The 27,026-nt window shown below is 39.0% G+C and overlaps 3 protein-coding genes across 5 annotated transcripts; all 3 read left to right on the top strand.

Annotated features, from left to right (window-relative positions):
- Positions 1-1,634: 1,634 nt before the first annotated feature.
- gapdhs (glyceraldehyde-3-phosphate dehydrogenase, spermatogenic) lies at positions 1,635-11,467 on the top strand. Its single transcript, XM_086154555.1, has 11 exons — positions 1,635-1,733; positions 8,244-8,302; positions 8,475-8,571; positions 8,814-8,920; positions 9,545-9,635; positions 9,760-9,878; positions 9,980-10,061; positions 10,164-10,315; positions 10,437-10,599; positions 10,787-10,884; positions 10,972-11,467. The coding sequence occupies exons 2-11, from the start codon at positions 8,274-8,276 to the stop codon at positions 11,039-11,041; spliced, it is 1,008 nt and encodes a 335-aa protein (XP_086010681.1). The 5' UTR covers positions 1,635-1,733; positions 8,244-8,273; the 3' UTR covers positions 11,042-11,467.
- A 2,154-nt stretch (positions 11,468-13,621) lies between these two features.
- Positions 13,622-18,405, top strand: tmem147 (transmembrane protein 147). Of its 3 annotated transcripts, none has more exons than XM_086154553.1 (8): positions 13,622-13,693; positions 14,150-14,242; positions 14,667-14,736; positions 14,918-14,983; positions 15,552-15,688; positions 15,838-15,922; positions 16,189-16,310; positions 17,803-18,405. In XM_086154553.1, the coding sequence occupies exons 2-8, from the start codon at positions 14,166-14,168 to the stop codon at positions 17,921-17,923; spliced, it is 678 nt and encodes a 225-aa protein (XP_086010679.1). In that variant the 5' UTR covers positions 13,622-13,693; positions 14,150-14,165; the 3' UTR covers positions 17,924-18,405. The 3 variants fall into 3 exon arrangements, with proteins under 3 accessions (XP_086010679.1, XP_086010680.1, XP_086010677.1); XM_086154554.1 differs by having other exon boundaries at positions 13,643-13,664; XM_086154551.1 differs by lacking the exon at positions 13,622-13,693 and adding an exon at positions 13,770-13,822.
- A 3,000-nt stretch (positions 18,406-21,405) lies between these two features.
- On the top strand, positions 21,406-26,410 carry LOC147229242 (sulfotransferase 2B1-like). Its single transcript, XM_086154550.1, has 6 exons — positions 21,406-21,624; positions 23,313-23,521; positions 23,621-23,747; positions 23,965-24,059; positions 24,242-24,422; positions 25,089-26,410. Exons 1-6 carry the CDS (start codon positions 21,486-21,488, stop codon positions 25,202-25,204), a joined length of 867 nt encoding a protein of 288 aa, XP_086010676.1. The 5' UTR covers positions 21,406-21,485; the 3' UTR covers positions 25,205-26,410.
- Positions 26,411-27,026: the final 616 nt, after the last annotated feature.

Raw genomic sequence — 27,026 nt, 5'->3', positions numbered from 1 at the left:
CACCTCTCAAACGTTCCTAACAAACTCCTCCTTCAAGATAACTCCTACTCCATTTCTCTTCTTGTCAGTACCATGATAGTACAACTTAAAACCTGCTCCTAAGCTTCTAGACTTACTATCTTTCCACCTGGTTTCCTGGACACACAGTATATCCACCTTCCTTCTCTGCATCATGTCGACCAACTCTTTACCTTTTCCTGTCATCGTCCCAATATTCAAAGTTTCTACTCTCAGTCCCAGGCTCTTTCCTTTCCTCTTCTCTCCCTTCTTCCAAACACGCATTCCTCCTCTCCTTCTTGGACCTGCAGTCGCCCAATTTCCACCGGTACCCTGTAGGTCATTGGTACCAATGGCTGTTATTGTTAACCAGGGCATCGACCGATCTGATATGAGATTCTTGGGTTTGATTTACATGTTAGTTTTTGGCAAAACCTTTATGCTGGATGCCCTTCCTGGTGCAACCCTCTGCATTTATCTGGGAAGAAGGAAAGAGGGAGACACTGGTCCACACCGCCCTGAGGCTGCATTACTTGCAAATGTACTCATTTTCAATTACCTTTCCAGCTCTCACTAATCTCTGTAATGTCTTTATTTTTCCACTAGATGGTGCAACAGTGTCATAACAAAGATTTGATTCGAGGCACATTTTCAACATTCCATTGTGAAGATCAGATCGATAGATAGATAGATAGATAGATAGATAGACAGACAGACAGACAGACAGACAGACAGACAGACAGACAGACAGACAGACAGATAGACAGATAGATAGATAGATAGATAGATAGATAGATAGATAGATAGATAGATAGATAGATAGATAGATAGATAGATAGATACACAAGGATAATGGATGGGTGGATGGATGATAGAAACACATCACAAAATCATCAATGACATTTAGACTATAGGGGAGTGTTATCTGCAACAGTTAGCCATGTACATACGGTTGGTGAGGGAGATTCAACAAGAGCACTGATGACGAAATGTGAGAGTGAATATGTCCCTGTTGGTCATCTGCAGTGCAGCGCACTGCACTGCAGGGATTTCCCATGACAACATCCTGCTGCACGTAGCCTCATTTTCAGTGAGACACGTGTTGTTACATCAGACACAGGGGATGTGTCACCAGAAAAGATAAGAATACCATGTACGGTATATGAGAAAAGAATGGTGGAAAGAGAGGGAGACTGCATATATCCCGAATTAATGCTGCACACATTGCAGCTTGCATCCATTTGACCGTGAGATGGTTCACTGCATCTTACATAACAGCGCAACCTCAGTGCATATGGAATCCCATACATGGTGGCAGAGGGGCAGGCCAACAAATCAGCAGTCTTCCACAGATCAATGCAGTTAGACATGGAATCATGCAGATCTTTACAAAACAGTGACCAGATGATGTATTTTATCACAGATGCAGATTTCTGTCTCACCCCCAAAACATGTCAAAATCACCAGCAGATGCACTGGAGGACATCTCAGTGTCTCTCCCTCGCCCATTTTTCATTTCACCGGAGCATGTGAGTGTGATGTCAAGTGAATCACGTCCGTCTGGCTGGCAGCCCCGGCGAGGCCGTGTGAAGCCCCGCGTTCAGAATGGACTCTAGCAAGGATGGTTAAGACGTCACGTCGCCATGGCGACCAGGCTCCCAATGGCACTGGGCGGTATAAAACCGAAGGCGGCAGCAGACACTGCGCACACAGACTGAAGAAGCACCGCCCGAAAGGTAAGGATGTTAGCCTCGCTTAGCATCGTCGAATAGACGTTTTTTTTGCTGCTACAAAACACATATTTACCAAAAAAAAAAAACGACTTGGAAATTGCCAAGAGAGATGACCGTGACCCAAACCCCGGCTTTTTCGTTGGCGCATTCCGGCCTTTTTTCATACCACGCAGTGCGAATTGACATAAAACACTTAAATCGGTGATGGAGCGACATTGGCTGCCCTTTAGCTTCCTCTTTAGATTTGACGGGCGTTAGCCTGCGATATTAATTGTGGTAGAATTCGCAGTTATCCCTCCCTACGTTCATTTTAAACTGCTAGGTATCAATTGGAGGTGGCACAAAAGCAGGCCAGAGGATGAGGGGTGACCTAGCGACATTTACAAATAAAAGTCGACCGATAATATGGTTAAATGCTAATGCACATCAGGAAAAGGAAGCCCTTCGTGCAGGAAGTGATGCGGTCTGGAAACCTAGTTCCTTCGAAATACACGCGTTGTTGAGTCATCACAGCAGCGATACATTAAAACTCAAAGAAAACTCGTTTTAATGAAATGCAAATCACAGTTGGTCGTAACAAATTTGCACACTTGAAGTGTAAAGCACCGAACGGAGAACGTGACATTATCGGCTCACACTGCTGCATCTTTGCGGAAGTGGATTAGGCTCCATGTTACGTAACCCTTTTCAAATTACAATAGCAGCGTTTGAAACATTGCATCCAAGTAAAACCCAGATTATCAAAAAATATATATATTTCACGTAAAATCTATTACAGCCATGGATGGTGCCCACCTCGCTGTCACAATCTCGGCGTATCAGTTGTGATAAAGCTGGTACACCGAATGAATCCACGGACGTGGCCGCAGGTTCAGCTACGTGCAGCCTTGGATCTACGTGATGAAGTCTGGCAATGTCGAAATGAGACGGTTGATTTCGCGCAATCACGGGAAATGGCCTTCGAATTAATGCAAACTCGAACAGGCTAAAAAGCCCCGGTTCTACTTCTTATCAAAGATGACTAAAGGAGCGCTGATAGCGATCCTTTGAAGGGCAGAGAGGGAGGTGGGTGTCGCAGAATCTTGCTTCATTCGGCAGACCAGTAGATGCGATTTTAGACCTGCGTGTTTCAAGCAGCAACAAAAAAAATATCAGAATCATCGGTTTGGAAATATATTTTCTTTCAAACCCGATATGTTGCCAAAAGGCCACTTTATCTCGCTGCTAAAATAAATCATCCAATTAGTAGGAATTTGGTGCTGTGTGGAGTAACTGTGGTTACATGATGTTCTTGATGTGTCATTCAGTTCCTGTAGGTGTGGTACACCAAGATGCAGCTATGTCTAACCTTGTTGCATTCTTGAAGGTCATTACACCAGCTAAGGAAGGTCAGAGAAGGCCCAGTGCTGCTGCCGTGATGCTCTGAAGCTGCAAAAACGCATATATAAATGATATACCTGCTAGAAATTTGCTTTCCAGTCTCTGCCTATACGTTCAAGGCCTAGAACTGTCACAAGGATGTTAAGCCATGTCAAAGCCAAACAAATATGTTTCCAGATATATTGGACATTGTGTGGATGATTCAGTAATCGGCAATTACTTTTCCATTATTATTTATATAAGCTGAAAGTCAATTAAGTCAAAGCACACATATATTCTGTGCCATTTAGGCAACATGTTTCTTTCCAAACATTCACTCAGTGTATTTTGATGATATTAAAAAGTATCAAAAAATCCAAAAAAAAATGTAAAAAAATTATGGACTTATTTCAAAGGCATTATAGATGAGGTTACAAAAAACATCTCGTTTGCATAAGTTAGCTTAGTGTGACATTTGTTATGCTTACTCTTAAGTGCTGCAGAGCAGGGTGTCAGCTTTATGTCAGATATGTAAACGTCAGTGCCCCTTTGCTGAGGAAGAAGTTTTGCGGCAAAGAAAATAGTTTGAGCACCACCAGCAACAGACATGTTATGTTACCATGTCATTGAGATGATATTGACATCCAACACTATATGGGTTTATATGCAACTGATCAGAGGTGTGGCTTGGGCTCTCAAGTGTTTGCTGCAGGATGTTCATCAGCAATATTTTTGTTGGGCTAAATAAGAGAACAAATTCAACATGACATTTAACTGACCTGTATATGAGTGAACACACAGACATGAAATTATCAATACCTATTATATTCTGGAGTGCATTTTTCCCCCAGGATGTTATTTGCACTGGAAGGCCATTTGGTTTTTAGGTCGGTGTTTATAGAGTGTCTGTCATCTTTCTAGTTTATTTTCCAACCTGTCATTGTGTCCTGCATGTGTGTTTAAAAAAATTAATAAATAAAGTGTTGGATGACTCAGCACACTTCACTAATGTAATTTCAAAATGACAAATCCTTACTCAACTCAACTGGGAAAGTACACTTTTACAGTGCAGAAAGGTGTTTCCTCAATAGCCATTATGGGGTAACGTATGTTGTATCTGGAGATAGTGCGTCATGAACTGATAGTAATGTCATTTAAAACGAATGGATATCTGTAATCTGCCTGCTAACAGAGGCTCGAAGGTGTGTGTGTGTGTGCATGCGCACATGTGCATGTTTCTTTGTCTGAGTTTGTGTCCTGCACTTCTTCTGCAGAGTCATCACATGTCTCTCCTATTTAATCTACTGCAGTGTAATACAGAACACCTCTCAATTATTTACAACGGTTGGATTGTGTTTAACTGCGTATTCCATCCAACTATATTTATTCATAAGATTACTTGTTTCATTGTTTTGTATTATTTTTGATTCCATAAATAGAATTTAGAGTATAGTGCATGGGTCTTTCTGTCAGCAGGAGCTAGTGTTTAATGAATATGCAACCTTTCAGTGTGTAAATGCATCTGATATCATGAAGGACAATGTAACGGACTACTTTATGGCAGTAAGGTGACATTGCCTAACTGATGTGGCTGTTAAAAAGGGGAAAAAAGAAGTAGCTACAGAGCACATGGCCAAGAAAGGAAGAGACGAGCAAATGGAGAGCTTTAGTCACCCTCTTAAGTTTCAGGCACTGCAAAGTTTGACTCAATATAACTGGAGAGTGAATGCACAGTATGAGAGTAACTGCCTCAAACTTGTTTGGTCTTGAGCTGGGTGGGACTTAAAAAAGAAAACCTCATTGGATAGTTTGTCTGGCTTATAGCCATTCAGTCCACTGCAGTGGAAAAGTACTGTTGAGAAGTAGGGTGTGATGGAGGAATAGAAAGCTAGAGGAACCTATGAATGGGCAGGACATTGAAGGAGGGGAGGAGGAAGGCGGGATCAGCATCGTGGGTAGGAAATGTTAGACCAGGGTTTGGGACTTCATTCTTTCCCTGACAAATTAAATAAATGAGGCGATGGAGGCATGAAGAGATTAGTAGACCACCTTTAATCCGAATTTATACTCCCTTGATACAAATACTACAACAGCCTTTTGTTTAAAAGGGATAAGCAGGCAATCTGGTACAAAATCACCCAGGTTAATTTTTCAAATTGCTTATTAAATCAAACAATCAAGCTGTCTCTGTCGTTTCTTCAACCATTTCTACCCCAGAAGTCCTATCAGTGCAGGTGCAAGCATGCAGCCATGATGCCCCCCGTCCTGCACCCCCACTGCTTAAACAAGGCTTATGAGAGGAAAATGGGTCGCAGCTTAGAGGGAGTGCAGGGTGTGCTGAATGAGCGGGACTCGTCAGACAAAGAATAGCAAGACTAACAAATAGGGGGGCTGTGGGGGGATGCTGTATTTAAATTTTTTAGTTTGGGTGGTTGGAAAAAAATGGAGGTGAAGTGCCACACCAAAAAGATAAGAAGCGAGAAACAGATGGAGATGAACTTTTGCTTGGCCAGAAAAAAGGCAACGAAGGAGACATGTGCATACTGGTGCAAACTGCAAAATACAGTTGTGAGATATTTGGTACAGACGAAAAAAAAGTTGAATAGCTTACTCTTATGAGGGCAGAGCAGCTCAAGCCCATCTTGATAAATTCAAACCTCCTTTATATTCAAATTAATTCTAATATCATATTGTTTTATTGTAAATTGTACACCGGCCTTGTGTCACATCCCGAAACTTTCTTTGATCTCGTCTTTAATTATGATAATGAAACTGCAGTTGACAAAATCTCTGCAGCTTGAAGATTTATGTTCTCAGCATTCACTTGGCTGGCGCGCCTCAGACTGTGCTGCCCCTGTGAGCCGAGACTTGTCTCTCAGCATTAGTGTGTGTGCTGAATTCCAGATCTTGCTTGATTGGCTTGCAGCCCTATGGTGCAGGTCTGCAAAAGAGCGACTGGGTATGGTGTTTTTTTTGTGTTGTCTGCTCATCTGGACATTAATTCTGCTTTATATCCTTGACCATAGTACTAATATTCGCTTATTTCCAGAACCTACAGTTCAATGCCTTGGAGGCTGTAAATTCAGTATAATATTGATGCGGCACTGGATTTTTTTAAAGCTATGCTGAGCAATGCTTGTCTTAACTGAAATTTTCTTATGATTAGAAAAAAGGAATAAACGTTTTCTTCCTCATGAAATTACAATATAACTGAATCAATAAAATAGAATGAGGGTGACACTTCTATCCTCTGTCAATAATCTGAATGATTTATGTATGCATTGTAATGGTAGTTGAGCTCATATCGAATGACAGAACAGAATTTTCTTTCGTTGAAATTCCATTTACACAGTCTCACGGGTATCTTAGCAACAGTAGTATTTAAAAAGGGGGAGTGTCCGCAGAAACAAACAGTGAGATAGATAATAGACATCTACGCTTGTATTAAAGAGTAAAACCAACATTAACATCTCCTGAATGGAGTAATTCAGCACTTTCTGTGGTGAAAATCAACTAACAAATTTAAACCAAACCTTTTCAAAGGCCAGACAGTAAGTAGTCAAATTGTGTATCTCCACATTTAAAACTCCATTGCAGGACTGTCCTCCCAGCCAGTCTTGCATTTATATGCATTCTCTACTTCCTGACTCTCCTTTGGTGACATTTTTATGGAAACCAGCAGCAGGAAGACAAAATGGCTGCTCTGTGTAGTATCAACATACTACATATTGGCAGTCAAGCAATACAGCATACACTGTACGTAACCCATCTTATTATAGTGCAGTACTAAAAGCATTATAAACCCAGAATATTGCTACTAATTTCTCATGTTTGAGATTGTGTATAAGGATGTGGGAGAAATTAGTTAACCTAATCTGGTTTCACCCGTTAGTCTATTTAAAGTTTACCCATAATGCATTTCATCTGGTTGACAGCCTGTCCTATGTGCTCCCTGCAGAGAAGCGCCTACACTCGCAGACACACGTATCCAGACAACAGATTAGGAGATTACCGTAGTCTAAAATGACACCCAACCAGTTTCAAGGACAGTCTCCCTTTATGTACACACACAAACACTAGTGTCAGAACAGGATAATACAGGTGTTTGGTAAATTCAAACACCTTTATTTGTTCCCTGGGGGGAAATTACAATTGACTTAGTAGTATCCCCCAATCCTAAGATTTTGAAGACCCTTTACAGACAGAAGTGTCCATTTGCAGATCTGGAAGTAAAACACATTTTCAGGTCTTCAAGATTGTAAAAATAAGTTGTGGTACATTGAAGCTATCTTTTTTTCTCGAGTTGCGATGTTCTTTTAGATGAAATCCATAAATCAGCAAGTTACATGTTATGTGAATTGTAAAACTAGCAATGATATTAATACATGCTTAACCTATAGATGAATTAAAGCCAATGAGATGCTGAAGATAGTTGAGGTGAAAGGACATGGAGCAGGAAAGAGAGGAAAGGCAATTGGTAGAATGGCAGAGCGAGTGGGAGGAGATGACAGAGGAGGCATGGATAAGAGAAAATTGGAGAGGGTTGTTTGAAAAGGAGAGGAAAGAACCGGGTGAAGGAGGTCACATTGTTGAATCGAGACCAGGCTTCCTCTCTGCTGTGTCACATTCCTACCTCTCCCTTGGTTTATGCCTCTTCATTGTTTTCATAAACATGTCCATGCATGATATAACACTTCCTCACTCGTACAGCTCATTTTAATTTCACAGTATAGAACCCTTGGTCTTCCACAGGTTGAGCCTATTTGTTCTCCTGTATGCAAAAATCCCACCTCTTTCAGTTAGTTTTGTATTGTTTCAGCTCGACATGTTAAAGTACCAGTAGGATTTTTTTCACCCTCATGTGCCGCTGTGTCGCTCTGCCTGTCCTCGTGTGCTGGGGATTTCGTTAACACTGCTGTTGATCTTTCTGAAGGTCAATGTATCTTTTCATTTTCATTCACATTCATAACTAATCCTGAAAGTTAACCTAAATGATTGATGCCTACTGTTTGCCTTTATCCGACCACTTGAATGCAGTTGTTAGTTGTTGGCAAGCAATCTTCAAATGTTTAAACTTAATGATAAAGTCTTATAATGAGGTAATTTCAGCATCTATCAATAATTTAATTTTTTTTTTCCTCATATTTCCATTAGGTAACTCATCCCCCCGAGGAAGAAGCAGCCATGTCAGACCTCTGTGTTGGAATCAATGGGTGAGTTTTAAGGTTTACAAGCCAAACCTGTGGTTATGTGAAAGTCTGAATAGACCAGTATGAAAGTTTCATGTGAGGAGATGGTTTTTCCTCAGAAGGAAGATTTCATTTTTTTGTCGTTTTTTTTTAATTATTTTTATTAAGTATATTTTTAATCCTTCTCAATCTACAGTTTTGGTCGTATTGGCCGCCTGGTGTTGAGGGCCTGCCTTCAGAAAGGCATCAAAGTTGTGGCCATCAATGACCCCTTCATTGACCTGCAGTACATGGTGAGCAAATACTTACAAAGTTATCTCAATTTAATTCCATTCCAGAGCATCCCTGTTACTCATGTGCAATATGTTGTCAGTGAAAACAGATTTCCAAACATGGATTCTACTGAAACAAATATTAAGACCCAATTGAATGAGATTTTATTGAATTGTAATGCTATTCTCAGAAACATCTGAACCTTTTTTGCATCAATGCACTCCTTTCTTAATTCCGTTACCGTTCTTTTTCTGCTTTTAAGGTCTACATGTTCAAGTATGACTCAACCCACGGCCGTTACAATGGAGAAGTCACCCACGATGGTAACAGTCTCACCGTGGATGGCAACACCATCTCTGTTTTCCAGTGGTGAGTGATGATGATGATGATGATGAATACTGACAGCTAGCTCAGCAGAGCTTGACAACTCCATTAATACATCATGAAGGGCTTACTTCCAATAAACCGCAATAAACATTCATATATGCAGCTGTCCAATATTCCAATTGGAATCCTTCATACATTTATATTTCATTGTAAGATAAGGCATTTCATTCCAGTTCCTCCTGCTGATCTTTAAAATCCTTCGTGAAGTCCTCTCAGATGGAATGAGGCAGTCTGTTGCCTCAGGCCCTGTGAAATACCTTTGGCACCCACTGTTGTTTTAATCCATTGAGGGCTGGCATCAGCATTTTGCAGAGGGCAGTACAAACAAAAGATTTATTCAGGAGAAGTCCATATTAAGTACTTCATCTTTGAGCAGTGAACATTGCAAAGTTTCCCTTCTTACATAGCCAGGTTTATCACGCAATTATTCATTTATTGATTTATTAGGATCACATCACTCCAAACATTAAGATGTGATATGCACTACTCAAAAATAGTTAGTTTCTAGTGCTCCTGTATATTTGTTATCTTTGGATATTTCTTTTTGTTACTGTACTATGAAAACCATCTGTATATGTCCTGATGGTGTTTCTTTTCTGACTGCAGCATGAAGCCAGCTGAGATCCCCTGGGGCAGTGCTGGTGCCAAGTATGTTGTCGAGTCCACTGGAGTTTTCCTCAGTGTTGAGAAGGCCTCTGTATGTACACACACATACTGTGATATATTGACAGCACAATATTGATTGTCAATTGTCAAATATTGTTTGTTTTCTTGTTCTCCCTCTCCTTTTTTTCCCTCATCTCTCTCATCTGGTCAATCAGTCTCACATCCAGGGTGGAGCTCAGCGTGTGGTAGTGTCAGCACCCTCACCCGATGCCCCCATGTTCGTCATGGGAGTTAATGAGGACAAATACGATCCTTCTTCCATGACCATCGTCAGGTAACATGACAATAACCGATGCATTCATATCAAAGATCTGCGTTCTGTCACATACCCTAGGTTGAGATTTTCAGTAAGTAACCAAATCTACCTCTATACAGCAATGCCTCCTGCACCACCAACTGCCTGGCCCCCCTGGCCAAAGTCATCCATGATAACTTTGGAATCGAGGAGGCACTCATGGTATGTTCCCGTAAATGCAAGTTATGTTTTACCATGAAAGATATAAAGAATGTTCTTGGGTGATGTTCTGTGCTGACTATTCAATGTGATTATTTTTCATAGACCACAGTCCATGCATACACAGCCACTCAGAAGACAGTCGATGGTCCCAGCGCCAAGGCCTGGCGTGATGGCCGTGGTGCCCACCAGAACATCATTCCCGCCTCAACTGGTGCCGCCAAGGCAGTGGGAAAAGTCATCCCTGAACTCAATGGGTAAGACCATACATCACAAACTTTTATCCATAACCCAACATTAAAATCAAGACCAGGTGGTTAGTTGTAAAGGACGGAGGAACTGTTAATATACATTGTGATTCTCACTGTCTGTCACCAGCAAGCTGACTGGCATGGCATTCCGAGTGCCTGTGGCTGATGTTTCAGTGGTGGATCTGACATGTCGCCTGTCCAAGTCTGCATCTTACGCTGAAATTAAGGAAGCTGTCAAGAAGGCCGCACACGGGCCCTTGAAGGGCGTGCTGGGTTACACCGAGGACCAGGTATCCTAAACACACGGCTACATCATTATAGTTATATCCCAGTCCAGTAATAAAGGGGGATTTTCATTTGTTTTGGACCACTTTCTTTGTGATATTAGGGGATAATATCATTAAATTATTTCTATTGATTGGAAATATCAAAAGGAGGCCAAATATTATGTATAACATTGGCTTTTATGATCCCCAGGTGGTGTCTTCTGACTTTATCGGTGACACCCACTCCTCCATTTTTGATGCCGGGGCTGGCATTTCCCTCAATGACAACTTTGTGAAGCTCATTTCCTGGTACGTTTTCAGTGTTGCCCATCTGTTCTACTGATCAAACAAGACAGTGGTGAAAGGAGTCTTAACGATTACTTTATCTTTTCCCAGGTATGATAATGAGTGTGGCTACAGCCACCGTGTCGTCGACCTGCTGAAGTACATGCACAGCAAGGAGTAGGAACATCCTGTACAGAATGAAGTCAGGAAAGGGACCACTCCAACCATCCTCTCACTCCTTCTCTCTTTTACACACAGGGTGACCCTATTGCCCTGTTTAGCATCACAGCCCTTAACTCTACTACTGTTTAAGTAGGAAGCAGCAACAATGTGTTTTGAGTGTTCTGAGTTTATCTGTTCTTTCCTTAATTAAAGAGAAGATTGATTGGTGACAGTATTAGTGTCTGTGTGCCCCCACCCTCTCCACCTCCCACTGCCACGTTAGTCTTGTCCTTATGGCTCAGTACAGTACTATGGTAACTGCTGTATCCATTTCCATGTTGGTGTGTTTGAAAGGCTTGTTCACCAATGGAAGGCTGATGCAGAGGCAAAGCAAAGGTGACTCCGCTTAAGAGTAAAGACAGAAATAAAACTTGAAAAACCTCAAGCTGCCCAGTTCTTCTGTTTCATCTGTCAGTCCATGATACACGACATTAATTTAGACTGCATTACAACACACGCTGACTCAGAGTGTTTAATTTCTGTCATTGTTAAAAATATATTCCCTCATTTTAAGCTCCTGCTATTATTTCATTGGAAGTCTAAAAATATATTAAACCTATCCATGATTAAGATATTTCCCATTAATAAATGTTTCTATGCAATGAACAAATTTTAAACCAACCAAATAAATGCTGAACTCCAAGACTTGAGGATGATCCCTATAAGCCGAACATAACAGGAAAACTGCGCTACTGCTTCAGTCTTTTTTTTTAATTTACATTTTTGTAAGGTCCAACATAACAAATGCGTGTCTTATGATCAAACATAAACTTGGAGAAACCACTTGAACTAAGATGATATAATGTTCCTCGGCTTATTGCAACTAGATATTGGTTAAAAGTACCAAATAACCAAAACAAATGTTTTATTTTTAAGGTACTGCATTTCGGAGATGAATGTCGTATGTCGTATGAATGTCGCATGAATTCAATTCATATGAATTCATTCAATATTTCTCCTATACCAATATCCACTTGGTTTATTATTTCTATTTTACACTTTACATCAATACCCTCAGTCAGACTTTGTAGGGCCATATTGATCTTTTGAGTCCTGCGTAGCAACAATGTCCCCTGAAATAACAATCTGTGCAGACTGTTGGAAGGACACCACATGTGACACTGTGGCTCCTGAGAACAATGAAGGCCTCTCTGTGGACTCAGGGAGAAACAGAGAATTCCGTGACACCACATGGTGATTTTTGATACTGCATTTTGACTCCATAAGAAAGCAGAGGCTATCTCCCAAGATAAATTACTCATATAAATCATATTAGTAGGAATGCAATCAAAGTAGTGTGCTCGTTTTGTAAAGAGTAGTTTGCCCACTTATCAAATATTGATTAAACCATAATTTAAAATGTCAGTTCTGTTACAGATGGTCTGCTATTTCTTCTTTGCACAGTCCATCTTGTGCTCAACACAACTAAGCAGTAACCAAGATCATTTTCAGTCCAGTTTCTGAAATCGCAGCCTATCAAAGTGCTTTCATTAATCTTCTGCCTCCAGTAATGATAATATCTTCCTGTTAATTTCTTTGTATTTTGTTTTGTTTTTTTCAGTCTGCCCACTCTACCGCCTACATTTTTCCTACAAATAGTGTAGCAATATTCTTATCTGTTAAAGGAGTATAGCATCGTCATTTAATTTTCACAAGCAATGAATGAAATATCACATTTATAACTCTTGAGTGTATTAAATTTAGAGAACTAATGTCATTTAACCTGATATGCACTGAGTGTGCGTTTGCCATGACCCCTACCCTGTAATGATAGTGTGCAACACATTGTGTGAGGATTTTCCAGGGAATGATAATAGCATTACATTTTTAACAACAAAATAACCCCCAGTTTTGCCTCTACTGAAGTGTTTTCGTGGAGGTGATGTGGCTCAAAATTGCACGTGGGCAGCTGTTGCAGAGTCAGCTGCAGCTGAGGCTTGGGTGATTGCATTGATGCTGGTGATTCAATACATTGAAGCTGAATTGCATCTTCATTGTGGATGCAGTAAATGGTTTGCAACTGAACAAGAAAAACAAAGTAGCTAGTGTTAGACTAGAAGTGAATGGTGCAACAGGCGTGCTCTTCATACCCTGTTGTTCACGCTTGGATGTTTTCGTGGTGGCCCTCAGGTACAAGCATGGATGAGCCCAAAACTAGAGTATCAAGTTACGTTGTTTCCAGCTCAAGAATGCTGACGGCAATTTGTTGTGTAGATAGACAGGTATATGCCTTGCAGGCCTGGGGTCAGTGCTATCTCAGGAGGTTGCTGACTTGACTTTTAAACCACTTGATATAGCATACCTAACTACACCTCTATGAAGCTAAAAGCTTTAGCTTTTAAGTGTGCTGTCTTAAAAGTGTTTGTTTTATTATAAGAGAACAATGAGCAATGTAATTCGATGTATCTGAATATTGAGTAAGGCGCCATAAAAATAAAATGTATTTTTATTATAAGAAGGTCACCCCATCACCACACTCGGGAATGGGGAAACGATGAAAGGTTCCTACCTTGGATGTCGTCGGAGGAATTTTGACGTAGAACCAACGACATTTCCGGTTGTCATCAACGAGAAATATTAAGGTCTGTCGGTTTATTTAGCGACGTTCGCCGTAAGTACTGTTATTTGCTCTGTTAGATTGTTTAAATGTACCAATTGAAATATGTTTCTGGTCAATCACGACGCAGACAAACTGCAGTAAAGACGTTTCAATGAGCCTGGTCAAGCAGCGCTTATGCCGGTAACGTTATCCATCGTGTGTGCTAGCTACTTTTGTCATTAATGAAGTACACACAGCTACACGGCATTAAATTTAAAATAAAGACTTACCTAACATTCTTCAAGCTGTGACAGTCGTGAAAATAACTGCTAATGATTTCAGTGAATCTGCTGGTCTCAACTTGATGAAACGCAATGTGGAAATAATGCCATATATTTGAAATTAGTACCTGGACGGACAAACTGTCCCCGAAGGTCTAACCCAACACATAATTAGGACTGAACATAAATATCCTGAAAATGTCTGTTTTTGGGGATCGACCGTCTGTCTTCTTCAAAATTCTTCTAGACTGCCACCGGACAGCATGACACTGTTTCACTTTGGAAACTGCTTCGCTTTGGCATATTTCCCCTACTTTATAACGTACAAGTGCAGCGGGCTGTAAGTACCTCTTTCATCAGAGTTTGGGCAAAGAAATCCGTATCACTTTGCACATACTACTTTACTGTTAATGAATTTACTTGTTCAACCCCTTTTGAATTGTAGTCTGTAGGAAAATTATGAGAAGTATTGCATGTTTCTCTGCTGAAGGAACAGTTGGTTATAGCGACACCAAAAAGTCTCTTTAATAATCAGATTAGTCATGTCCAAGCTTTGAGAGTAGACTGCACAATCCTCTTAGAACTGTGCAATATGCTTGTGCCTTTACTTTTGTTTTACCATATAATGTCAACTATTTTCCACAATTTTATCATTTAGAATTTATCTCGCAGAATTCTCCTTAGAATGCACTCCCTCATAGCGCCTCTCCTTGAATTCCGATCTTAGTTGGGCATGTTATCTTGTTTGTGTGTTCAATGTTTAGGTCAGAATACAATGCATTCTGGAGATGTGTTCAGGCTGGGGCTACCTATCTGTTTGTCCAGCTCTGTAAGGTGAGACTTTTCTTCTTCTAATTTTGTATTTTTGAGGCTTAAGTGTCTGGAACAAAGTAATTACAATTAGTTGATGAGATTAGAAAAAAGAATCAATTAAACAAACAAACAAACAAGCAAGCCCATGTTGCCTTGTTGGTTTGGAGCGAGTAATCTGTAAGTCTTATGATTTTTCTTTCAGATGCTGTTCCTAGCTACATTTTTCCCCACCTGGGAAGGTGGAGCTGGTGTTTATGACTTTGTAGGGGTAAGTATTGGACCTGGAATTTTGCGCCACTGTTATGTTTTGCATGTGGACATGTTATTTTCCTCCCCAATAAGTTTGATTTTCATGATGCTATGATGATACTTGACAAAGATATGATTTCAAAGAAGACATTCTGGAAAGTCTAACCTTTGGTAGTTGCAATAAGTATGTAAGTAACTGTGGGGAAAATTGAACCATAAATTCTCTGAGGAGCCTTTTGGTCCCACTGAATGTCCCATTAGAAGAACGTAGGGGACAGTGAGGTGAGGGAGGTAGAACAATCGTCTTTGGTGCCGTCATTGGTGGACAGCAGCCTACTGCTCACGGTTCATCCATGATGGGTTAATTAGAGAGAAAAAAATAATAATAAATTAATAAATAAAGATAAAGGATAAGTTATTATTACAATAGCTATTATTGTTGGTTCAGCTATTTTCAAAAAAATCCCAACTTTAGGTGCCAAAATAGTTATGTCTATGTTTTTACTTTGCTCTCTGTGAAGAAATGCCAGAAAAGAAGATATAGTTGTGTTCGTATTTTTCTTACAATCTATATGGGTTCCAATCAGGAATTCATGAAAGCAACGGTAGACCTGGCAGATCTGTTGGGCCTCCATCTTGTGATGTCTCGCAATGCTGGTAAAGGAGAGTACAAGATCATGGTGGCTGCCATGGGCTGGGCAACAGCAGAACTGGTCATGTCCAGGTATACAATCTGCCGTTATGGATTTGAACTAGTTTCATAGGGAAAATACCATTATTTTTTAGCTAGATTTTTTTTTTTTGTTCTGTCAATATCTGTGTCAATGCTAGTCAACATTGAATCAAGCCTGTTGTTCTGTTTTGGTTCCTCAGGTGTCTTCCTCTGTGGGTAGGAGCCCGAGGAATCGAATTTGATTGGAAATACATCCAGATGAGTTTTGACTCTAACATTAGTTTGGTTAGTGTCTCTTCTTTTCTTTCTTTAACATTTAAAAACCTCGCTATCGCGCCTACTTCCAGTTAATTCACCAACATAACTACCAGCAGTGTATTGAAAAGATAATTTTTTCTCACCTCTCATGACATGAGAGTGTTTGTTTAATACCTTATCTGTACCTTTAAATTCTCTTTGAACAGATAACGTTAATGTTTGCATTCTATGACAACTATGTAAAATAAAAATAGAAACAAAGACGCCATCAAATAATCCTCTGGTTTTTATAGGTCCATTACATTGCCATGGCAGCAGTGGTGTGGATGTTCACGCGATATGACCTTCCGAAGAGCTTCAGACTGCCTGTTACTGTGTTGCTGGCTCTCTGCGTTTACAAGGCCTTCTTAATGGAGTAAGAACACAATTAAGACATACATGCAGCTTATGATGCCTATACATATAGTCCTTACATTACTGGTGAAATTGAGGAATTTTAATAGGGATACATTATCAAAAATGAATTAATTGCATGTCTGTAGAGGTTCTCAGTCATCAAGGTCAAGGTCTCTGCAACTGGACTTGAATTTCTTCACTTGAAGATGCTTCACACCTCGTTCGAGAGGCTTCCTCAGTTCTAATGACCCATGGGGAGTTTCCAAATATAACTACCAGGTTTTTTGGATGGGTCTAGAGTATGGTGGCTTGTTATGTAAGAGTTGATCTCCAGAAACTAGGTGATGGAACAAAAGAGCATTATAGTGGGATTACCTGGATTGGGAAGTCAAACCTAAACAAACGAGTGAAACCTGTTGGATCACCTGTCCTGAAGTGGTGGCTGTCCGTTGTTGGGCCATCTGTTTGTCCTCGGGGTGCACCAGTTTGTTTTGGGGCTTGAAGTGTACCGGTATATCGTGTTTGTTGAACCCTTTGGAGTTTCTCCACAACACCAGCAACATACGGTATGACAATGTTTTTTTGTTGTTTTTCTCTTCCTGTTCTGTGTTCCTGGTGGTTTCTGATTTGGAGAAAGGCCCAATTCGGGTAGTTGCTCTTTTTTTTCCAACGAATTACACCTCCATTAGCATAGCAACCCCCCTTGAACTTTGTTTCTGCAGATCAACTCTGCCACTTACATTACTAGCCACTAGAATCTAGGCTTGCCCAAAAACCTGGCAGTTATATTCAGAAACTCCCCATAGGTCATTAGAATTGAAGAAGCCTCTCTGTTAATAATAATAATAATAATGAATAATACTATTATATTGTAAATTATTATTAATTATTATCATAGGTCCTTGGAATTGAAGAAGCCTCTCGGATGAGGGGTGAAACGTCTTCAAGTTTCAGTCATATGATTCCAAACCTGCTGAAACCTCAAATGTCTTCCTCACCTAGTAGTGCTCCATCAACAAAGAGAATTTGGACAACATAATAAATAAATATAAATAAATTTTATGCTTATCACTTATTCAATCACAATTTTCAGTGCGAGTGAGCATTCACGTTGTTAGGCCTCTGGTGATATTTTGACACCCAAGTGCTTCCCATAATTAACACAGGATGGCAGCACAGCAGCATATTTGGGACTTTAACGCTCAATCTGTGCCAGATCCTGATTTCTACTGCTCTCCACAGGAGAAACTGAATGTCACATCTTTTGTTCATTTTATTTTTTATTCTGATCATAGCTGGCTGAGACTTTTGCATTCTTAGCATGAAAGAGATTTTGATGCAAGCATTTATAAAGGCAGCCAGCCGATTGTTTTGTTAAAGGACTGATAGTAATTATCATCAAATGAAACACAATAAGAAAATGCCTAGATATTTTGCTGTCTGTGTTGTCCTGCAATGACGAAATGTTAAAAGTGTATGACTTTATCCCATGTTTTCATCTTCACCTCCAGGTTGTTTGTCCACGTCTTCCTGTTGGGCAGCTGGACGGTGTTGTTGGTGAAAGCAGTGCTAACCGGTGCCATCTCCCTCTGCTCCCTTTTTCTCTTCATAACTTTGGTCCACAGCAATTGAGTCCTACTTTGTTTTGCCAGCCTGTTGTGAGGGATTATCACAGGTCAGAACCTGTCCAGGTTAACTACATCTTGTTTCACCACTCAGTCCAGAGGAGTATTGAGACTCTCAACTTTGGAATGGTCTGGTGCTGTTATGTAAACCACTTCTGTTCAGACCATGGTGCAGGTAGCTATCAGACAACATCTGTACCATGATATCCCTCAAAACCTTTAGGTTTGTGAATGTTGAATTTTATATTGTAGTAACTACAGTTTGATCATGTCTTTATGAATAATTACTTCAAAAACATTTTTTTCACATGCTGTCAAATGTGCAAATGATAAGTATTGAAAAAAACAATTTCATGTTTTTTTGGATTGCTCAGTGTGTGGTTTATTTATTCACAAGTAAATACTTTCAGGCGCTTCATCATGATTATTTTGTGCATGTAATTCATTTAGTAGTCAAAACAAGATTAAACTGGATGAAAATTTTCTGAAGATAGAACTACTCTGACCACCTGATTAGCATATTAAACATTTTAATTTATTCATGATTTTCTACAAAAAGCTCCATACTAGTTCGTAGAATAATTTTAACCAAATCACAGATTTTAGTGTTTATTATAAGTATCAAGTATGTGTTTTCTCATTCATTTTAACAAGTGTTTTGTTTTCTAACACTAACTGCTTGACTTGGATCTACATATATTCAAAGGATCAGGATATGTAGAATTAATGCCTTTCAGTTTAGTGTGTCATTTGATTCCATTAACAATAGGGTTACTTTTTATTGTTTGTTCAGTCATATTTCAAACTTTCATACTTTAGAATATCTAAACAGTGGCTAATAAGATGGTTAAAAATGTTTGCCATGCAAGTTTATCCCTTCTTAAATGATCTGTGTTTCTCGCTTACCCTTTCTCGGCTGGCTTCTTGGGAGCAGAAAAAAAAGGTCTCATTTTTGAAATGCCACTGTGAGCTCTGCTCCCACACGTACACAGGCACTGCTTTCAGAGTCTCCACGCTGTGTTTTGTGTGTGTTAGAGTGACCTGATTTGTGTAAGCAAGACATAGTGGATTCCAATGACAATTAAGCGCATGTGACCATGAAAGTGTGTTATGCTACTCTGCTACCACAGACTCAAATTACCTGTACCTACCAACAGGAATAAGCCTTTCCCCAAGTTTTGTATTCTATGTGAAAAGCACTGGGTGAAACATGCCTTATTTAGGTAATGTGTAAATCAACAATCTATTAAATTCCACACTCATATCAGTTGCAGCTCTCAGTCAGAGCAGTTTTGTTTTAGAAGTGCTGTAGATATACTTTTTTCCTCAGTCTTTCATCTCTTAACTGTCGCATTTGCTGTCACCATAATAAGATATGCAAATCAAGCTCCAAACAGCTCCTTTTTCTATTCTCTGGTATTCTGACATCTAACAGATCAGAACTTTTTAGTTCTGAGTGACAAAAAAAGGCAATAGTCCGTCTACCTCTTTAAGCCCAATCCTTGGCGAACAGCTATACAACTTTGGACAGATTGCTAGCAAGACTTGTCCTGACAGGAAAACACATATTTGACTAACAATTTGTTGTGCAACACTCAAATATATAGAGCCAGGTAATAGATAATATGTGAAAAAATGTGTTTTTTTTAGACAACAAACAAGTTTATTCTTGTTGAAACCAATTGACTGTTTTCTTCGTTCTCTAACCAAGTGTTAAAACAAAGCTTCTCTCTTTGTTAAAATTGCATCAGTCTCCCATGTTTATGTCTTTTTCTCCTCCTCCTCAGATCAACTGAGATTACCAATTTAACCCTGGGCATTTGAGCAAATGTGAATTAAAAAAACAACACCCAAAACATAAATTGCTGCTGATTTACTGGTGGAAGAAAAGTGGTTCAGCCCATCCAGCTAATGTTGAATAATTAGGAGCACAGGGTCAATAACATGTGAAACAGCTTGACTACCACAGAACTTTAGTTACTGGGCTGCCATTATGTCCTCGAAAAAATACATTCAGTATCATGGTCTGCTTCTACCTCAAAACGCTCACTGCACAGAGAGCTTGGAGTATGCTCTTAATTTCTCCCTGCAGGATACCGATGTGTTTGCTGTGACCTACCCAAAGTCAGGTAACATATATTCATTTGCATTGTTGTCTTTCAGTAGAGCTATCATTTGGAGGAAGTTCTAGGTTTTCTGGACTTTCTTTATGGAAAGACCTATTAGTAGTGTTGTATAATGCATTGTAGTGGTATAAATGACAACGTTTTGACAAATATAATTTGCAACCGTTTCTCAAATGCAGTTTGTGAATATAAAAAGAATGCCAATTTATATTTGTATACATATTACTGTATGGCATAGAAATTGTGCTATACATCATAAACAAATACCCACAAAAAAAGATTCAAAATTGTGTACATGACCAATTGAAGAGTCTCTTCTATGCAAACATCACAAAACACCTCATAAATGTTACGGTATTGGTCAGGTTATAACATTTATGGGGTTTTTATGATCATGTTGGGGGATCTGACTATTTAAAAAGCTTCAATAATACATTTTAGGGGTCCCTTTTATTTCTGGTGAATGACATGTTTGGACCAAAATTATTGAAATTCACTGTTGAGCGCTAGGTTGATGGCCTGGAGTCACAAAAGTCTTGCTATCCTGCATGGCAACTGGCCATGTTTTGTTCCAGTATGAAAAGGGCTATGTGTTTGTTTTTAACTGACTGGATCTGATTGCTATCATTGGTATTTGACGGTTGAAAACTTGAATACTTGTTTGTTACGGTGTGTAGTGCAAAATATCCAGTTCTCTATGATACAGCCAAGAGTGTATAAATGTTGCAAGGAACTTTTTGGCAGGCTAAAATGCAAAATGTATATCTTGAATTAAGTTTTAAATGAAAAGTGGAAGCATCTCTTCAGTACCTGGGGTTGTACAGTTTCATATATATAGTCTTCATGCAACATCTCATTTTATATGGCAGATACTGAATAATCTAAACTTATTGCAGTTTATGGAACAACCACAGATTTCAAGTAGGTTCTGTGAAGTCACTCAATGCCATATCCTTCCTCTACAACCAGGCATGAGACGTTTCTGAACGAATCTCCAGTGTTTTAGAAATATTGCAACTGTTCATTATCCATTGGTATGATGGTTGAATATATTCATTTTTACCAAAACCTTTGGTAACTATTTACATACACTGTGAATCTGCATGGATGAGACATGGACTGTTTTTTTTTTAAATCTAAATTTTGTGTACATGTGTCATTAAAGTTACTGCTAACATCGGTCTCATTTCAGAAGTTCAACGTAATCACACATCTCTTATGCTTTTATTTTTTCTTTATTTTCAAAACTGATTTACTTGGGAGATACCCACGCTCGATGAGGCTTCGCCACTTCCGCTATGTGAAACGCATGCGCAGTGCGCTCCCTGCTCCTCCGCAGACTTCTGCATTCGTCCGCGGCTGCAGCTTCGCTTCGGAAACTCAGCTGCGGCGACGCCTGTCGCGACTCCCATCACAACTTTTACCGCTCGCAAAAGCATTTCTATGGCTTCCGATGCCACCTGTTTCCTGTATGAGGGACTTTTTGTTCCGAGAGAAACTCACTCGCTTGAGAGTTTGACATTTGCTAAGGAATTCGTGTTTAAAGATTCGGACGTCGTGGCCGTAACTTACCCAAAGTCAGGTCAGTGTTTGTCAGAAGTTATGCAGCCTTTTTTGCGATGTTCTCTGGAAGATATCTGAGAAGAGAAAGGGGGAAAAAAATTAAAAAGTCTCTGGCCAAATTTCTAAAAATCTGCTTGTTTTGACATATACTGTCTGTGACAGTGCATGTGTTCGATAAAAAAAAGAAAAAATCAGATTGAGAAAATGTGAAATACAAGTCTGAATGCGTAGAGCATCCACAGGTTGCAAAACAGATTGCCCCTCAGGGGAATAATAAAGTTTACAAAGTATTAGTAGTATAGTAGATTGCAATCAAAATGTAATAATTCACTTAGATGCAGTGGGTGTAAAAAAATTGAAAAGCTTCGTATCATGATACTTTAGTATTTATTACATTACATTACATTACATTGCATTTGGCAGACGCTTTTATCCAAAGCGACTTACAATAGAGGACATAGGGACTGCAAATATACTTGCAAATACACGATGCATTGATGCATTTATTGATCCATTGCTGCAGCAGTGGACCACAACAGCTGTCAAATGAAAATTAAATATACAGCTGAAATACCAAGAGAATTACAATTTAAATGACTATTTAAATTTCAAGGTCCAGATGAACGTGAATGATCGTGATTGCCCTTTAGATGGCGCAGCTGGTATATTTATTTTAACTAGCGCACATTCACTACCAATCTTATTTTAGGATCACATGACGAAACAAGTTGATAAAATGAAATATGTTTTTTATTTGTTTGTTTGTTTATTCATTTATTTATTTGTGTTCATGAGCCAAAATTGTGTTTGATTTGACTGTGGTATCATAACAGTGCTAAATCAATGAGTTAACATTAAGGCCACCTGACTTGTTTTTTTGTTGATCTCCAGGGCAAGGTTCAGAATCTCGCAGAGAAACAATATCGGGAGCAGAGAGCATCAAACTATATAAAATACACACTGAGAGCTGTCTCAGCACAATGTGTGCTGGGTCACATTTGGCAGTTATATCATTTCCAGAATTTCTCACTTGGAATGACAGAATTGAGCATTTTTTCTATAGCGCGCATAAGGAATGCAACTTGAACCGGCCATTCAATCGATGGAGATATCTTTGCTTAAATTTGTTTGATAAGTGGCCGAATAGGTCACAAGAGGCAGCTGTCCTTCAGTTTGTTTAATCGAGTTTATTTAGCAGAGAATGGAATAAATAAATAAATTCTAGTTTCAGTTAAACTGTTGAACATACCAAACTCTTTAAAAGTGTATTGTGTGTTGGGATTTTATCACAGGGATATTAATGCTGATTAGATTAAATATTATATATATATATATACACACACACAACTGCTTGTTTTCATTCAGTTCAGGATCTATTACATTATTTTAATGAGTGATATGTTATTTAGACTTAAGAAAAAATATTATTAAATAATGATTATTTTCATTATCAAAATAGTGAACAAAAACATGGTTTCTGGTAAAAGATATGTTTAAATGAAATGATGATTATTTGTATTATCCAAATAAAAAAATGGTTCATGGTTTTATGGTAACACATTTTGAGAAATTTCTTTCCCCTCCCGAGCTGTAAGCAGATAATTTCCATCCCCTTGTAGTTTTCAATCAAAGTTGTTAAATGGCATGCCATATTTACGTGTGTGTTTGTATTTAACTAACATTACTGTCTTCTTGTCTCCTCTAAAGGTACAATATGGATGCAAGAGATCCTTCCATTGGTGCTGAATGGTGGGGATCTGACACCGATCCAAACCATTCCCAACTGGGACAGGGTTCCCTGGCTGGAGGAGAAGAGATTAAAAGAAGTTGTGGATCAGCTGCCATCTCCACGAGCACTGGTTACACATTTTCCTTACAACTTCATGCCTCCCTCCTTTCTCGCATCCAAAGCGAAGGCAAGTCCCGGGCCCGGCGTATCTCGTTGAAAGAACAGCTGCTTGTTCAGCGTTTTGTTTTGCTTGCATTTTGAGCGACTGGTTACATCTCTGCCTCAGGCGATCTATGTCCTAAGGAACCCCAAGGACGTCCTAGTGTCTTCATACTACTTCCACCAGATGGCAGTTTTCCTTGATGATCCCGGGACCTTCGATGAGTTCATTGATAAATTCTTAGAGGGCAAAGGTCAGACTCACATCCCCCCCATAAAGAGTTAATTCCTAAAGCAACTTCTTCAGTAGCTAATGGAGTTTTTTGATTTTATAATAATACATCAAGCTAGTGGTGAAGATTAACACTTACACCTACATGTTAATGATATGGACGTCTTTTCCACTGCTTTTTTTAAGTTAATTTCTCATGTCCGGCCGAAATGAAATGGTGATTTGACGTTTTCCTCTAGTGTTGTTTGGAAAATGGACCGACCATGTGAAGAGCTGGAGACACGCAGAGCTCGGAGACAGAATAATGTACATCACGTACGAAGAAATGGTTCAGGTAATGGACACCTGCTGCGGTTTCAATTGTGTACTCAAAGTTGGAATACTTTCAGCTAAAATCTCCATTTGTTTTTAGATTGAGCAGTGTTTGGGACAAATATCACCGAACAAATTTAGCTCATTCAGGGCTTTGGCAAGAAACATTCATTTGGGGATATTTACCATGTTTCCCTCTCGCAGGACCTCCCTGCAGCTCTGCAGCGCATTTCTGACTTCCTCGGCAAGGGACTGAGTGAAGACACAATTGAGAAAATAGCGGAGAATTGTTCTTTCAAGGCCATGAAGAATAACACCATGTCCAACTTTAGCCTGGTGCCCAAGGTGTACATGAACTCGGACATGTCTCCATTTCTCAGGAAAGGTAAAGTGTTTTTTTTTTTTTTTACCATCGGCCACTACTTTAGATAAATACGTATTATGTTCGCATTGCTTTTTATCCATCTCTATTATTTTAAAGTGCAATTGAAATATCTGTTTTCTCCAAAAAATCCGATGTTATTACATGAACGTCGCATTGCGTGCTTCAACATTACAATCATAAACGCTGGCTACGTCGTGCTCTCTCCTTTGACCTCTGACTGGATGGAGGAAACCATCCTTAAAGAAAGAGAAGAGGGATCCGTCTCCCGCAACAACAAAATATGTTACGCATGCTGCATTTGCAGGAGCGCAAAATGAGTCTTTAAAGCTTTTACAAGAATATAATACGGGCATCATTGCATGACACAGAATTATTAGCCACCGCCAGGGCCATGAGAGCAGAAGTTTACATGAATAATTTCATATTTAACCTTTCATTTAAAGAAAAAAAAACAATAATCGTTACTAAAAGACAAGGTGGCCGAAAAGGAAAATACAAATGCCTGGATGTTATTTGCATTTTAACACCTGTCACATTGGCAGCTTGGAATAAAAGCTACGAGATGGACAAAACAGTCAAGAAACAGACAGAAAAATACCAAGCTTATTGGATTATTTTTGAGTGTGTGTTTCACATGATTGTCTTTCGTGTTGCCGGTTGTTTCAGGTATTTCCGGAGACTGGAAAAATCATTTCAGTTCGGAGCAACTGGCCCGATTTGTTTCAGTCATCCGTAAAGAGTTCGAGGGTGAGAGCTTCCCACTGCCCTGGAGTTTGGACTGAACAAGAGCTGAAGAAAAGAGCGATAGTGAAAATATAATCACAGCAGAGTAACTTAGCTATATATTTCAATTGTTCTTCTTTTTTTGCCATCCTCCTATTTCACACTCGGATTTAGAATAGCTGCAGACCTACCTTAAGTGGGACGCACATGTTCATTTCATGTGATTAAGCAAGTAAATGCTTCACTCCGCCTGAAAAAAGAAAACCATTAATAATAATAATACATAATACTAATCAAACAAATAATCAAATCTGTGCTTAGTCTGCATCAAGGACATCAGGCTCTCATCATGATCAATTCTAGTGCATTGAATCACAAAAGCCAGGAGTTGTTTTCTAGCGCTGTACAAGCTTTTGTAATATTTTAGCCCGAACTGTAATATTTTCACTCTTTTAAATATGTAAAAGAACAGATTTTTGTAAAACTAACTGCTGAGAATATTTGGTTGACAGCATGTTTTATGTTTGCTTTTTTCCCCCCTCTATTTTATCGGTGCTAAAGTTAGAAAATACAAGACTTTAAATAAAACAATATTTGAAAAGTAATTTTGAACAATTAACGTGTTTATTGCTCACTTGCGTTGAGGTCAATATGGGTTCGAGTGTCGTTTTTCACAGATGATATTTTGACTTTTTAATGCAAAAAAGCATAGTTGTAAGGATTAACATTAACGGTGGCTATTTTTATTTATCCTCCCCAATGAGCCAAAGTGGTTAGGAAACACGGGCAGTGGGAGCATTTGGATTCTGGCTTGAATAAACTGAATCCAGCCATTGTTCGTGTCGTGAAACCTACTTTTCCTGCTGCCATGAAAGGAGGCTGTTCTGCATGTTAAGTGTCCATTGGTGTAACATCTTGTGATTTTTTTTTTTTTTTTTTTTTAAGTAATTTTATTAAGTGATCATTTAATGTTTTATATATACTAGCATTTTTGTTGTGATGTGAATAATAATTGTGGAATTATTACATATGATTATTAATGGCATATGTTCTAAAATTGCTCATCTCTTTTTTTTTTTTCTTTTTTTTTTTGCTGGAGCCTTAGCTGTATATTTTTCATCTTTATTTCATTTTTTTTTTTTTTTTCAAAATCAACAACATTTGATTGGGCCTAGTTTTGTTTTTCTTGCTCAGGAGAAACCGCGAAGAAGCTAAAAGATAGACTGTGAATCAAGCAAGCGAAATTAAAAGCACAACTGACAGTGCTCGTATGGTGCTTCTGTGGATTTTTTTAGAATCAAGCGAAAACCAAAACTCCCTAAAATGTATTTATATATTTGTTGTACATATTTGTCCTTTCTTCACACCTCCTCAAAGTTTCATGAAAACATTTAGGTTTTTCACATATCCAGAAATAACATTTTAACCCCCTTATAATTCTCTTTTTCTTAGTTGTCATGTGTGGTTGTAATTTTTGTTTGTTTTGAACTTAGTGGTGTTTGTTTCAGCTTAATACAAAACACAAACACATCTATGAAACGGGAGGCTTTTTAATGATAAACTGGTTTATCATTCTACTTCAGTTTTATATAGGTTTATTTAAAACATACAACATGTAAAAATTAGCCAGATGGAAATGATTTCCAGTTGACAAACTCCTTTCACAGGCATTGTGCGTCAGGATTAAGCCCTAACTTTTTTATGGAAATAAAAAAGCAATATACCGGTGACAGACATTGATATGTGGTTGTCTGCATGATTGATCAATGTGTCATAATCAATGTGTCAGTTTGCACAAGCAGCCAGTAGAGAACTGGGAGACGACCACTGATGTTAAGCATCTACTGATATATTTGACACGATAAGAGTTACAAAGTGTGT

This window comes from Fistularia commersonii, chromosome 11, assembly GCF_037954325.1.
Source record: "Fistularia commersonii isolate RoL2024-O1a breed Wild chromosome 11, RoL_Fcom_v1.0, whole genome shotgun sequence".
Classification (NCBI taxonomy): Eukaryota; Metazoa; Chordata; class Actinopteri; order Syngnathiformes; family Fistulariidae; genus Fistularia; species Fistularia commersonii.
The sequence above is the reverse complement of the archived record's forward strand: the minus strand, read 5'-3'. Positions and strand labels throughout refer to the sequence as shown.

Bases quoted from the DNA above. Each gene is read 5' to 3' on its own strand.
- tmem147 (XM_086154551.1), top strand. From the start codon at position 13,794: ATGAGCCTGGTCAAGCAGCGCTTATGCCG. The intron at 14,243-14,666 runs GTAAGTACCTCT...TTCAATGTTTAG, and splicing joins ACGTACAAGTGCAGCGGGCT to GTCAGAATACAATGCATTCT. The intron at 14,984-15,551 runs GTAAGTATTGGA...GGTTCCAATCAG, and splicing joins GTGTTTATGACTTTGTAGGG to GAATTCATGAAAGCAACGGT.
- gapdhs (XM_086154555.1), top strand. From the start codon at position 8,274: ATGTCAGACCTCTGTGTTGGAATCAATGG. The intron at 8,572-8,813 runs GTGAGCAAATAC...TCTGCTTTTAAG, and splicing joins TCATTGACCTGCAGTACATG to GTCTACATGTTCAAGTATGA. The intron at 10,885-10,971 runs GTACGTTTTCAG...ATCTTTTCCCAG, and splicing joins TTTGTGAAGCTCATTTCCTG to GTATGATAATGAGTGTGGCT.
- LOC147229242 (XM_086154550.1), top strand. From the start codon at position 21,486: ATGGCTTCCGATGCCACCTGTTTCCTGTATGAGGGACTTTTTGTTCCG. The intron at 23,748-23,964 runs GTCAGACTCACA...GTTTTCCTCTAG, and splicing joins TAAATTCTTAGAGGGCAAAG to TGTTGTTTGGAAAATGGACC. The intron at 24,423-25,088 runs GTAAAGTGTTTT...CGGTTGTTTCAG, and splicing joins GTCTCCATTTCTCAGGAAAG to GTATTTCCGGAGACTGGAAA.